Source organism: Morone saxatilis, unplaced genomic scaffold, assembly GCF_004916995.1.
Source record: "Morone saxatilis isolate NCDOM2014 unplaced genomic scaffold, NCSU_SB_2.0 Contig10, whole genome shotgun sequence".
Taxonomy (NCBI): domain Eukaryota; kingdom Metazoa; phylum Chordata; class Actinopteri; family Moronidae; genus Morone; species Morone saxatilis.
In genome coordinates, this window is record NW_023339652.1 from 12,467,153 (window position 1) to 12,480,921 (window position 13,769).

At 39.7% G+C, this 13,769-nt stretch overlaps 1 protein-coding gene and 1 long non-coding RNA gene across 3 annotated transcripts in view; one reads left to right on the forward strand and one right to left on the reverse strand.

Moving 5' to 3' along the window:
- Positions 1–3,043, reverse strand: part of LOC118341354 — an 8,572-nt gene extending 5,529 nt beyond the window's left edge. For both annotated transcript variants that reach the window (XR_004797424.1, XR_004797425.1), the window contains exon 1: positions 2,896–3,043. This is a non-coding gene — a long non-coding RNA (uncharacterized LOC118341354). The remainder of the gene's footprint in view (positions 1–2,895) is intronic.
- il17rel (interleukin 17 receptor E-like) overlaps positions 1–8,561 on the forward strand; it is a 13,954-nt gene extending 5,393 nt beyond the window's left edge. The window contains exons 5-18 of the mRNA XM_035679596.1: positions 210–324; positions 674–718; positions 1,046–1,185; positions 1,878–1,949; positions 2,045–2,099; positions 2,218–2,381; positions 3,295–3,339; positions 4,523–4,580; positions 4,753–4,892; positions 5,449–5,508; positions 5,614–5,671; positions 6,329–6,445; positions 7,254–7,310; positions 7,406–8,561. Of these exons, the coding sequence (XP_035535489.1) occupies positions 210–324; positions 674–718; positions 1,046–1,185; positions 1,878–1,949; positions 2,045–2,099; positions 2,218–2,381; positions 3,295–3,339; positions 4,523–4,580; positions 4,753–4,892; positions 5,449–5,508; positions 5,614–5,671; positions 6,329–6,445; positions 7,254–7,310; positions 7,406–7,527 (1,248 nt within the window). The 3' untranslated portion in view covers positions 7,528–8,561. The remainder of the gene's footprint in view (positions 1–209; positions 325–673; positions 719–1,045; positions 1,186–1,877; positions 1,950–2,044; positions 2,100–2,217; positions 2,382–3,294; positions 3,340–4,522; positions 4,581–4,752; positions 4,893–5,448; positions 5,509–5,613; positions 5,672–6,328; positions 6,446–7,253; positions 7,311–7,405) is intronic.
- Positions 8,562–13,769: the final 5,208 nt, after the last annotated feature.

Here is a 13,769-nt window from a genome sequence, read left to right on the forward strand (position 1 = left end):
AATATTTTGTGATGCATTTTCTGCATCACTCAGACTAGTTGCTAATTTGACAGCAAACATTTCCGAATCACGTAATCCATTTTTGTGCACCATGACATTACAGTAGGTTGATACGGGTCCAAATATATGAGATCATTTCCATGATGAGATTGCTGAACCGTGGCATACGTGTGACGACTCGCGTGTTTCCATTTGCTCTTTTGCTGAAGGTGGAGGTTGAGAATGATTGCACTGACATTTCCCCGAGCCAGCAAGTCAAAGTGATAGTGAAAACTTTGCCTAGCTACTGTGGCATAACCTGGACTGGCACGTATGAAGCTCCGGGTAAGAACTTGTGCGTGTTGTAACATATGCAAACACACACTGATGGGATCATGTCTGTTGACTGTTAACAGGAAATTAAGTAGCTTAAGCTGCAATGTGTTAGTAAATAATTAAAGTCAATAAATGGTGTAAGCTCATGAGTATTTCTTTGTAATTGATAGAAACAACATTAGAAACACTTCCCCAGTCATCCCCAGTTATGTTAAGATGAATGTAAATGATTCATAAGGAGAAAAATGTAGTAGGTGGATATAATGTAAAAGCTACACACGCAGGAGTTATGTCACATTGCTGTAGTCTTTGTCCCCATGGCTATTAGTAATTAAAACAGTATTACTCTTTTCCACAGAATGCATCAGCGAAGACTTGCAAAGACATGTCCCAGAATGCATCAGTAAGTACAGTACATCAGTCCCTCCAGGAATTTTCTGACTTTTTTGGGGATTGTTACGGCCTAAATTGCCTGATATCACGGCAGTGGTCTTCTCATAGGTTGTATATGTTGGTTGGCCCTGATCAATTAAATGAGAGTGACTTTCTCCTCTGACATAGTTTTATTTTAATACATTTTACATACCTGAAGAAGTAAAACTACCCAATATTTGACCAGAAAAAAGAAGATATTGGAAAAAGCCACAACAATGCTAAATAACATCTAATGTTAACCCTCACATGTACCTATGACTGAGCTTGAAATCTCACACTAACATGTTTCTTTCAGCTGGGAGGCTGTCGTATGATGTAAACCCCCAGAGGAAGGAGCTGAATGTCAGTGTGTCAGACATGCTGGAGAATCACAACTACCACATCCGTCTGTGTCATAAGAATTTCATCTGCGTTGGCACAGGGGCCAATACACTGGTTAGTTTCTCTATTGGAAACTGAGAATCAGAATGACAGTCTGTGTTGCAAAATATTGAAAATGAAGGGACATTATACACAATTTTGCCTTCATAATGGAGAGGTTTTGCAAGTGTGCAACAGTTAAATTGAATAAAGAATTTAAACAGCACTATGGGATTTATGTCAAGAGAGACCTGGGCTGCTCTTCCTCTCATAGTCCAAAGGCTTGCAAGCTAGGTGAACTGAAAACTTTAAATTGCCCATCCATTAGTGACAGGATCGACTTTGTGCACACCAAAAGTCCTGCCTCTGATATGGTAATACCATTATCTCAATTTAGCCTTCTATGAAAATGAACCAACCTAGTATAGGCTACGGATTTTTGGATGTCAGAGCGCCCTTTGTTACTTTAAGCCTTTCTCCTGTTAACCGGTTAGTGAGTCATTTGCTTTATATTTGTTAAGTATTTAATCGTCTCATTGACCCTGCAAATGTTAAGAGAGCAAAGGTGACTATGCCACTAATGCAGTGCTGATGCATAACTAATATTAAGAAGTATTAATCACTTCATAAATGAGTAGTCTCAACAGGGATGGGGTTAATGTCTCAAAAACTAACTTTTTGCTTGTGTCAGTAAAAACACCAACCCACACACACACACACATTAAAGAAAGATGTATAAATGTTCTAAAGCTTTGTTTACTTTCCAGATTAAGAAGGAGGACTCCGTAAAGAGCGCCACTCTATCATACTCCCGACCGTTGCCCTGCCTCTGCATCGAGGTAAAGTTTCTGCCAGCACTCCTTATCTTATAATCTGTGTCTATTAGTAATAAGTTTCGGAAAAGGGTCTGATCTCATTAAGAAATTCCTCACAGGGATGGTCAGCGGTGATGGATGCTCCCAGAGTCCAGGTCTGCCCCTTCAAAGACCGTGAGTCACCTGTTTGATATTAGTCAGATTCAGTTCCGTAATAAACTGAGTTCATGCTTTAGTACTTCAAAACTGATACCATATCATGTGAATAGATTGTGACCTCACATGCCCGCAGGTCTCGAGGAACTGTGGTTTGGAATTACTTTTGATCCACTGGAGGAGATGCTATCATGGGAGCCTGCCTGTCCAGTTACTGCGGTGGTTGCACTGTGTGAGGAAAGAGAGGACAGCGTCTGCGTGGATCTGCCTCACACCTCCCAGAATGTTAGCAGAGAAAAGGTACATGTTAGTTGTGTTTACTTTGCAAGGTTTCTGGCTGCTTGTTATGGTGACAAATCACTTGAAATTTGTCTTCATGCCAGACAGATACAGTCTGGATTGCAGTTCTGTGACGACAGAGTTCAGAAAAGAGGAGGTCTTGTGTCAGGTTGTAGCTCACAGATTACCTACTTCCCTTTAAAAAATACCCACCTTTATGACTTCCTGAGCGTTACCATCTAGGTGTCAGGAGTTGTAACACGTCATGATACTATTTGAGGATCTGACTGTGGCTCATGATGTCAGCTGTATCAAATTACTCCACCCACATCTTCCTCAATTACTGAGCATGCTGTGTATGTAGGACAGAAGTTTTGAAGACGGCTTTTTTTTTTTTCGGCAGTAACACACGGCAAGTCTCATTTTGCACAGATGATGTCAAAGAAAAGTGTTTATATGTTAAAGTAAACTGTGTAGTATAGCCAGGAATTTAAAACCCCTTCCTTTTAAAATGATTCAAAGCGACTTTACTAACCTCTTGCTTCAGCTCATGTCGATGTTGAGTCATGTTGTTATTATAAGTCACCCATTATATATATATCCAAACAGCTGCTGACGTAGTAGAGCTGCAAGAACACCTGGGAATCCTTAGACGAAACTCAGGCTGTATTTTGATCAGAGAGCGTCGGTGGATTAAACCCGAGGCTGTGTCACTTGAGAAGGGAATTCTCTGTTGATACAAAAATAGTCACTGATGCAGAGAATCTCTCTAACTGCAAGCTGACTCCAGCTGACCTAAAAAAAGAAGAAATTAAAGTATGAACCTACACAAAACAGGAGTAATGTGGCATTAAGCCAGGTTTAACAAAACACTAGTTGGAACACTGCTCTGTGTTCTGTCATAATAACCATTTCATCAATCTTTGATTTTCAGATAACGTTTACTAAAGTGGATCCACACCCTCAGCTGTGTATGAAGGTAATGATCACTTTACCCCTCTGGCTCTTAATGATTTTCACTGTAGAGAAACAATACAGCCGACATTAATCATGTTATTGTTGGTACAGTACCACTTTTTTAAATCATGGACTAAATCCGGATTTATGAAGCTAGCGAGGTATTTTTTCTTTGTTCTGTGCTGTGTTGTAACTGATGATGCTGCACTCAAATTACTCTGTGTTTGAGGAATAGTTCAACATGTTGGGAAATACACCTATTTGAAGAAGTTAGATGAGAAGATTGACACCAATCTCATGTTTGTACGTTAAATAAGAAGTTAAACCCAGCAACTGTTTAAATTAGCTCTGCACAAATTCTGGCAACAGGGTTAACGGAGGTTTAGTGCCAAACTTTTCATTGGTCGGGCACAGTAGGCTACTGTAGCTTCCTTAAGTCTGGTTTGAAGCTTTAGATTCTGCAGGAATACATGACAATGGCAGAAAAATGTTTTCCCTTCGACATACAGTATATGCTTATTTTGGTGGTATAGAGTATAGTTATAAAATTGGTTATAAAATTGAATGAAAACAATCAAATGCCTCCGTTTTGAATAATTCTAGTAGCATTTCCCTCTGCTAAGCCAGTTCATTTCTGTATAAGGACAACCAACAGTGTGTTATTATGCCTTTACTTTGGTAACTAAAGTGAGAACAAGGGGGAAGCTGTATTCAAATCATCATCCTTTCCAGCTTATTTGTGCAATGAGTTACCTGGTAACCCAACCACAAAGCAGAAGTACTATTGTCATTGTCATTTGCAGTGTCACTTATTACTTATTACTCCCTGCCAACAGCAACCTGTTACACTACTACTTATATGACTTGTCTCCTCCCCTCCTAGAAAATTGGTAATTGTGTCCCTTCTCCCCAACATTCACACTCAAGATGATTAAAATCCAGTTTTGTTTGTTAAAGTCCAAGTAATGTGAGTGTCTTCCAAACTAATTTCCTCCACCATAACAAAACACTGGTGTAGTTTTTTATACTTTGTGCACTCATTTGTTAAAGCTGTTAAACTGTTCATAGGTACTGCTTTCTGTGGGCATAGTCTGTTTAATAGGGTGATCTGATGTACATTTAGATTACGGTCTTAGAACAAAGGGTTATGTTTATGAGATTTATATGAAGAGCACTATAAAATATAATTGTGTTATCTTTTTCAGTTCACGACAGGGTCTCAGACCTGGACTAGGTGTCCCTTTTCTGATGCCAGATTCCAAGGTACCACTTCTTGCTAATCATATCACACCGCTACATCACTCTGTGGCAGTAAATCTACCAGACTGTCATTTCAGAGCCACATTTTGATTATGATGATAATAATAATAATGACAGACGTTATGCAATGTGGTGTTGAAGAATTGGTCATTATAATAATAGCAATCATTTCCAGCGTGGCAGGTGGTTGTGACAGAAAAACAAGGTCACGAAGATGTGAAGATGTTGTCACAGATCTCTGCAACATTTTCCGTGGGCCTGTGTGTGAGGTCTGAAGGATCGTGCCAGGTCACTGAAACACACACCATGCATGTGGTAGGTAATCACACAGCTGCTTTGAATTTGGAGGAAGTGCCAGTAGTGGAGATTCCAAAAGATATTATCTTATGGTCTTCTATGTTGGTGATGGAGAACGATGTCGAACTCATCGTACCAAAATCTATCGAAGGTGTCCAATTAGGCCAGAACATATGATTCACATCATTTAATACTTATCAAACCTTAACTGACCCCTTGTGCCCTGTATGGAAGCATTTTGCATGTGTTTTATCTAAGGTGTTGTAATCTCAAAGCTTATAAACAAAGCAATAAAAGGTAATTACGCCTTTAGATGAATGTTTTATAAAAAATCACTGGGTATCTGCCAGTACACTGATTTCATGCAATCAAAAGTGCAACAACATGTTTTGTTGCTCGTTTAAGCGTGTAATCTATTTCTTTTGTTGAAGCGTTACAGTTTAGTGTCAATCATCATGTTTGACAGCACATAAAAGAGGCAACAAAAGCAAAACAGATTGCAACCATGGCAACTTACATGCTTGCACAGTTAAGCTCCTAAAGGTTTTTTTTATGTCTTTTGTCTGCTTTTCAGGAGAAACAAAAAACTGTTGGCTTAAACCTGGCGGAGGAACTATGTGACTCTTGTCTCCAGGTACGTTGGTGTAGTAGTTAATACATCCTTTCAGGTAAAGGGCATGTTCCTTTACCTTTAGACAGACAATGACTTTGAATACCAACTCGTTTTGTATTTGAATAGGTGAAAAGGCTCGATGTCAAGTTTGCTGCCACAGTCAATCACTGTTTTAAGCAATGCAGTAAGTATGATTTTTTGGACTACTGCTCCTTAAAAACTAGAGATGAATTTGTCCTTCTCTTCTTTTCTCTTCTCTTCTCTTCTTTTCTCTTTTCTTCTCTTCTCTTATTCTTCTGGTCACATCCTGTGTTGTCGAATCTGGGCCTGTCCTTACTTCACAACCTGAGGCGCCACATTAGTTTGAAGTGTAAACGGTTTCCAGTAATTCTTCTTTTGGAACGTTGTTTGAAGCACTAACAGACCATATGCTTACTGTCACGCAATTTCTAATTGCCTTAAGTCGTTTCTTGGTATAATTTTAAGAAATAAAAGGATTCTCTGTACTGATATAATTTACTCCACTTAAATTTAATGTGCAATGACTATAAACATAAAGGCTCTGATGAAAGTGAAGACCATTTTTGTTGCACTGTTTTCATTTGAGCTACAGTTTCTTTAAGCATAATTGACAATCAAAACATTGAGAAACTGTATGAAGCTGGAGCCAGTAGCTCCAGCTTTTAATACGTACAAAAACTGTTGCCACCCTCCATGCTAAGCAAGGTGAGCTAAATTCTAGTGATCCATGTGATCCTCTCACCATCTCTTGGTTTACTCATACCAGCATGTCAGAGAAGCTCCCACGCCTATTCTATAACAGTGTAAATTCTCTTCACAGATCCATCATTGCACTCCAGCCGAGCCCCTTGGGATTTGACCTGGGTCATTGTACCAGCTGGTGTTTGTCTCTCTGGCATCATAATTGTCACTCTGGTGCTTCATGTACTGCTAACCGGTAGGTAGAAAATTACACTAGCATGCTCAGTCTTGCAGTATTCTCCTATATGTGTTGACATTCTGATATGTAAGCACTTGATTTTGGCCCCGTTCATGTGTCCACACTACACTCAGTCCCAAGCCTGGTATGCACACTCTAACATTACAGACTTGCTTGAGGAAATAACCACAATAAATAGAGTTCTAATGTTGTTATTATATTCCATTTCTGACAATAGATCCTCCTAAATGTTACAGGCTGGAAAATGCAATACTAAAAGCATCACAATATACTTTAATTACAAAAAGTAAAAGTTCTCATTATGCAGAATGGTCCCTCCCTCCCTCTGAACTGTAGAGGAGCAAAAGTGTAAAGTAGTAGGAATATAGAAAGTACAAGTACCTCAAATTAACACTTGAGTAAATATTTATTTCCACCAAGGTCATATAATTGTAGTTGTAATCAAGTACAAAACACATCATGTCAAAAATAACTATACAGTGCTGTATAAGGTGATCATATTTTAATTTCTTACAGTACAAATCATACCAGAATTAACATAGCTGTCGTTTTTGTAGCCTTCCGTATCTTGGGGAAAGATTTGTGTTTGCAAAGTGTACAGCATTAGCTTTGTGATTATACAAAAATGCATGGACTGGATATGGGCTTTAAGACATATTTCTTGTAATTTCTGTCTGTAAAATTGCAAGTACCATGCATATATTGGGTTGTGCAAAATGCTTGACTAATTTGAATGAAAACCAACCACTGAATTTGTCATTATATTGGTCTATTTCCTCATCTGATTCCCGGTTTTTCATTTCAGTGTATCAAAGGAGGAAACAGAAAAGAAATGGAGGCTGTATCTCTGAAAAGCAAACAGGTTAGATTATCACACTTTTCTTTTCATGACCATGCACCATGACCATTAGCATTTTCAAATATCTAAAACCTGAATCTACTCCTTTGTATTGACAGATCCCGCTTGTGAGTGTGAGGTCCCTGCATTTCAAACTCAGCCTGTTCTCCACAGAGGGGTCCTCATACCTGATTCACCACAATGTGGGAACACTGAGAGGGCCAACTTAATCTCTGACTGACCAAAGAGTGTTGCTCCTGTCAAAAGCATTTCTTGCCATGTGCATTAAAAGACTGTAAAAATGTTACATAAACCAAATAAGTTCTCTGTTCAATGCAGTATACAATGTTGGGAGAGTCATTTCAAATGTTATGTATGTTATTGTATAAGTGCTGGTTATTATGCTTGTTATAGTTATTAGTTGTTGTTTACGTATGTATTCTGTGTGGTGTTTTCTCTTTGGGTGAATGAGTATTAAGTTAAAAATTCATTCAGCTTGCAGCTAAATATTCAGTTCTTATTTCTATTTTCAATAAAAAATGCAAAATATGAAAGAAAACCTACAGTTTTTTAAAGTTATGTTTTTTTTTCAAACTGAACCTACATGCAGGGAAGTAATATTTCACTTCTTTTCAGCATTGTCCATAATTGCAGTTGTTGAGGTTACATTTTCTCAAGTATTTTTCCTTGTTGCAAAAGCAAACATTAGTCACATCCAATCCAATCCAATCCTTAAAGATCACTCACAATATTACGTAATATGACAGTTGGAAATGCTAAAATATCACCTCCTCTGCTCTGACACTCACCACAAGGAGCTCCATCAAAATAAAAAAAAATAAAACAATAATATTTATATATGTGTCATTATATTACAGGTGTTTGGGTTTCTTATTGCGCCCACACCCCATATACGCCCCCGACCAGCTAGGTAACAAACCTTTGGTATTTAAGCAAGAAAGTTTCCAAGAAACGAGGGTTCATACAAGCTCTCACACCACTTATTTTCACTTGTTCAGACAAGAGAGTGTTTACTCTGCGTTTCCCTTGAAGTGATGCCTTACATAATTCAGCAGGTTGGGGGTGAATTACCCACATGTACCATTCTTAAAACCAGAATACATTTTCCTTTATAAAGCTCATAAATAATGTGTGTGTTATATTGTGACAACCCCTCCTGCTTCCCACTCTGCTTTGCTTGGTCTATTCTCTCTTCCCCTTTCAAGAATAAGCCAAGCAGAGTGGAGGGGGCTTCTGGGCTGGTAAGTCCTGCTCTCTGCCCCTGCTTCTTTGTTTTTTACTTCAATAAATCTTTTTCACTTTTGGTTCAAACCTCATGTGTGTTCTTCCTCCGTCTTTGAACCGTGAGGCAGTGCATGAGAATATCAACAGGTTTTATTAAAGATTTACTAAAGCTGCTAGCAACTGCCAAAATGACTTTAAGTAAAGGGAAACCTGCCACTTGTATGGTTAATCTATATAATTATCACCCACTTTTGCAGTTTATCTGTCAGTTTTACAATCTGCAGTTTGTATTATTCTACTGTTGTGGTTCAGTCTCACCGCTCTCACCAACCTTGTTTCAAGCAGCAGCGACTTCTAATAAACCAACTGTACACTACCTTCCCAGCACAAAACAGACAAAGTTAGTGAATAGTTGGTGAATAAGGTGGAGCATTTAGCAGCTGAAGATTCAGATATATATTTCTCAGGAGGTGGGGAAGATAAACACTAGGAGGAGAGCAGAACCATTAGATTTCCATTCATTAGGACAGAAACATGCCTCGAGGTGAATGACAATGGGGCTCTGTATCTGCTGACTGTGTAAATAAGCAACCAAGAGAGAATATGCTGACCATATCAACTGAAAGGTGGATCATATGTGGCAGAAAAATTTATTAACACAGGTTTAATTAATATATTTTATGCATAAATTACAGTCAACCTTGGTGGGAGGGAAGGGTTAGGGAGGTCTTGAGCTACCCCTGAAAACAGCTGAAACCCTGGCAGAAATGGTTGACATCTATATTTCGGCACACAAAAGTGCAGGGGCCTACCATTACACTGGAGGGGTAAGTCTGAGGGTATGGCTAAGGGCTGTGGTCCAGTCAGTAGCTCTCCTAGCCAGCTTAGACAAAGCAGAGAAACTTGTAGAAAGTACAAAGCCACCCGTCTTTGCTATGTTAGGTTTTGTGGTGCAGTTACACGTTCCAAAGCAAAGTAGAGTTCAGTTGCTCCTCTCCCTGATGCACTGCCACCAATGGGTTCAGCAACATAGCAGACAGCCATCCATGACACCTGACACAGGGCCAGTAACAGCACCCATATCCACTAAACACTAAACACGCTGAAATTCATGCCTTTCCATGAGGAAGAGTTTGTATGAGAAGCCATAGTCACACAGGAGGGCAGATTAGAGACGCAGAGACAGCAAGAAATTTCAACCCCTGAACTGCAGGGAGGTTCATTACCCTTTGACGTTGCTAAGCAGCAGCGTGAAGATTCTACTCTTGTCAAATCTTTAAGGAGGCATAGAGGGATCCCTCTATTACTTCCCTCAGTGAGCAGTAAAAAAGGTTTTACTGGCCAGAAATGTACAGCCATATCAAGGAATACTGTAAAACCTGCCCAGAATGTCAATTGACAGCAGGAAAAGCTACTGCCCCTGTACCTCTTGTTCCACTTCCAGTCATTAGTGCTCCATTTAAGAACATAGGAGTAGATATAGTGGGCCCAGTGAAGAGTTTATTCTGGTCATTAGTGATTATGCCACCAGATACCCTGAGGCTTTCCCTTTGAGAGAGGTGACAGCTAAGCAGATAGCATCAGCCTTGCTTAAATATTTCTCTCAGGTAGGGATCCCCAGGGACATTTTCACGGACAGGGTCCCAACTTTATGAGCCGTACCCTCTCACAGGCCTATCAACTGTTAGGGATTGGGAGACTGAGGACTACCCCCTACCACCCTCAGACAGATAGCTTGGTTGAGTGGTTTAACCAGACTCTGAAAAGAATGCTCAGGAAGTTTGTGTCAGACACTGGAAAGGACTGAGACAAACAGCTGCCATTTCTTTGCATACCGCGAGGTCCCCCAGGCCTTGATGGGGTTTTTGCTTTTTGAGTTGCTTTATGCCCACCAGGTCAGAAGTCCTTTGGATGTGCTCTGTGAGATCTAGGAGGGACCTGCAAGTAGCCATTGCAGACTTTCAACATGCTCATCCTCGTCCCACGCTTCCACCTCTGATAACTTACTATCTGTTCATCAAGGCTGTGAGGGAGGAACATGACTCAGTGGAACAGTATTTACCAGAGGAGGAACCACAGGTGGACCTGAGCCATCTGGAGGAGAAGAAGAGGAAGTAACTTCTTCAAATCTTGCCCTTGCATCTGTTCTGGGAAACTCCTGGCTGCACAGAGGTTGTCCGCCACCACATCACCTTAAAGGATCCCAAGCCCCTTCACAAGCCTGTCTACAAGGTCCCAGAACGGCCCCAGAGAGCTTGAAATGATGAGGAACTGGAAGTTATTTAGTCATCCACCAGCGAATGGAGCAGCTCGTCATCTTGGTCCCCAAGAAAGATGGAACCCTGAGATTCTGTCCTTTAATATGTGTAGTGACTTTTTTCCACTTTTGACTTACAAAACTTAGCTATTGGGTATTAGATAAATGTATGCAAAAAGTTAATTGATTCCTTAATTATTGCTTCCTGGGGTAGGAGGAGCTACAGGACTTTTAGAGGATGTTGCTGAGCAGGCCACGGGGATTTTTGGCTGTCAGGGGCCCAAGCTTAAAAGGGGCATAGCCCAGAGTTAATTTTTCTTTTTGATACCTCTAGTTATCTTTTTTCCCCAGTTGTTTTTCATTTGTTTTCATTTTTATTCAGTTTGTTGTTTTCTTTCGGTTTGGGCCAAGCTGATCCTCACTGTAAATTAGCTGCACTGATCCACTGCTGAACAAAAAAAAGGGAAATAAAGAAATTTGGACTCACTGAACAGTTTCAAGGTCCCTTCCTTCCTGAATTCACCGCTCGACAAACATTACAATACAACTTATTATTTTTTCATAATTTCATGATCTATATTAAAATCTTTAAGCCATGAAATTACATTTCACTGTAAGTATGTATGTTGCATGTAAAATATTTAAAAATGGCCATTTGCACATTTTTGTGACACCTTTACTTGTTATTTCCTATAAACTAAATTTATCAGCTTCTGCATTCAATATCATGGGGGGTCTACCAATCCTCTGGGGATTTCAAGAGACTGGATTGTAAGTCTACAGCCATGCTAGCATGCCAGTGTTGAGCAGGTTTGTTACCATGTACATTGTCTTAGTTTCACATGTTAACATGCCAACATGTGAAACTTGGACCTGCTGGTAGTACTATGAAAAAATCAAAGGATCACCAAAATTGTTAGGATTCATTCTCTGGGGACCATGATTGCTTTGCTTTGGCTGTCACTACATCCACTTAAAATAAGCTACAGAGCTGAAGGTCCTAAAGTCAGGCCCAATGTTAGATCATCCCTTTATACATACACACATGTCCTGGGCGGCTCCAGTTGCATCTCAGTATTTTTCCCCCCTTCTGGTCCATTTGTTCCTATTGATACCAGTCCATTGTTTGGTTGATAAGTCAGATGCAAGGATTGACTTCTGAATTGCTATTATAGTCTGGAAAACAGCCAAATATACTAGTTGCTTGGAATTAGGCAAAGCTTGAGCTCCAGACAAAAGTACTTTCATCTCTCCCTTTTTTCCACAATCTCTTCCTCTTCCACTTTACCAGGCTTTCTCTGTAAAGGAATGATTTCCACTTGGTTTACATAGGCAAATGATGTTGCTCTAAATAAGATGCTATACCAGTAAGAGAACAGAGGCCTCTCTGTGAAGGCCTGCAGGCATGCACGAGTACAAGATACACCCTATGACGAGGCTTTCACAAACGAGGAACGTATTACTGTAAAACTCTAAATGGGTCAGTCTCTTGCTGCAACACATTTCCTTATTAGATGGTTTTGAATGCAGAGTGAGCAAGCATATAAAACATGGCAAGTCAACTGTAGAACACCACAAATAATGTTCTCTTTCAAAGGACACAATTAGTTACAGGAAGTAGGGAAGTGAAAAACAGGGTGTATTTATGTGCTTTACCACACTAGGACTGAAAACACCATAGGCTCTCCTGGTCTTTTTCCCAAAATCTACATATTGCTTACTCATAGCAGAAATGACTTGAATCCTCTTGCATTAATGATAAAACATGTCCATGTGTGTTTATGAAAAAATGCATGACCTTTACCTATATCAGTGTCATTCATCATAACTTAGTCACGTTGAGGAAATAAGTCAATTTGACGGTCAGCTGATATTGTTAAGTATAATTATAGCTCATGGTGACAAAGCAAAAAAACCCAGATAGCTCAGATAGCACACCTTGTAGCTGGCAAACCATGTACAAAGGCAGACATCAGGTCATGCAGCAACAAGTAAAGGCGAAAGACAGAACTTTAAACTTGAAGTACTGAAGTCATTAGTACATCTTCCCCAAAACACACTCCTCAAGGCCCTCAGGAAAGTTTCAGTAGATACAAAAGAGAAGGCCTCTAAATGGTTTTCATTTCTCTAAAATGTCCTTCCCTTGATAAAGGTTAACACGGTGCTCTCCACATTGCCAGGAATAAACTGAATCCATTTTTAATTTGCCTAGCAATTCTGCAGAAAATGAGTAACTGTCGATTTACGATTTACAGATTATAAATCCTTAACTATCTGCATGGCTAGAATAACATTTGTGCTGCTTGCATAAAAAAGAAAGTAAGAAAGACAAATGAATGCAAGAAAGAAAGACTTACATAGACATAACAGGACACTGAACAACAAACGTTGGCAAATACAAAAACATACATTCCAACAACATTATTGCATTGAATGAAATCAAAAGGCATATGATTGTGTGTTTTAGGCAATCTGACTCTGCCATGATGGTACCACACCTATACAAGATTTTAGATGAAAGCTTGGACAGATAACAGCGTATTTCTTTATCAGGAAAGATCAATGTGGGATTTTACATCTGTAGTTTCAGTTTATGATTATCAGAACTCTGTGAAAATTAAATGTAATCTGACTGTAACATCATAAACACAACATCACTCGGCTGAGCACTCCGGCCTCACTCTGTGAATGGAAGGGTGCATGTTCGTACCTGCTGACCCAAGAGGTAACATCACTGGCTTATCACAGTGTAATTCTGGGTGCAACAATTGTAACCAAACTCACAAACAGGGAAAAAATGACATGCATTTTTGCCACTTGTTCTCTTGTGATCTTCTGGGTGGCACTGATGAGGGAATATCCGGATACGGCCTTAAAACTTCTCCTTCCTTTTGCCTCCACATACTTGTGCGAGGCGGGCTTTTCCAAACTGACTGAGCTCAAAACAAAACACCACGTTCAAATGAGGCTGTAAATCCAAA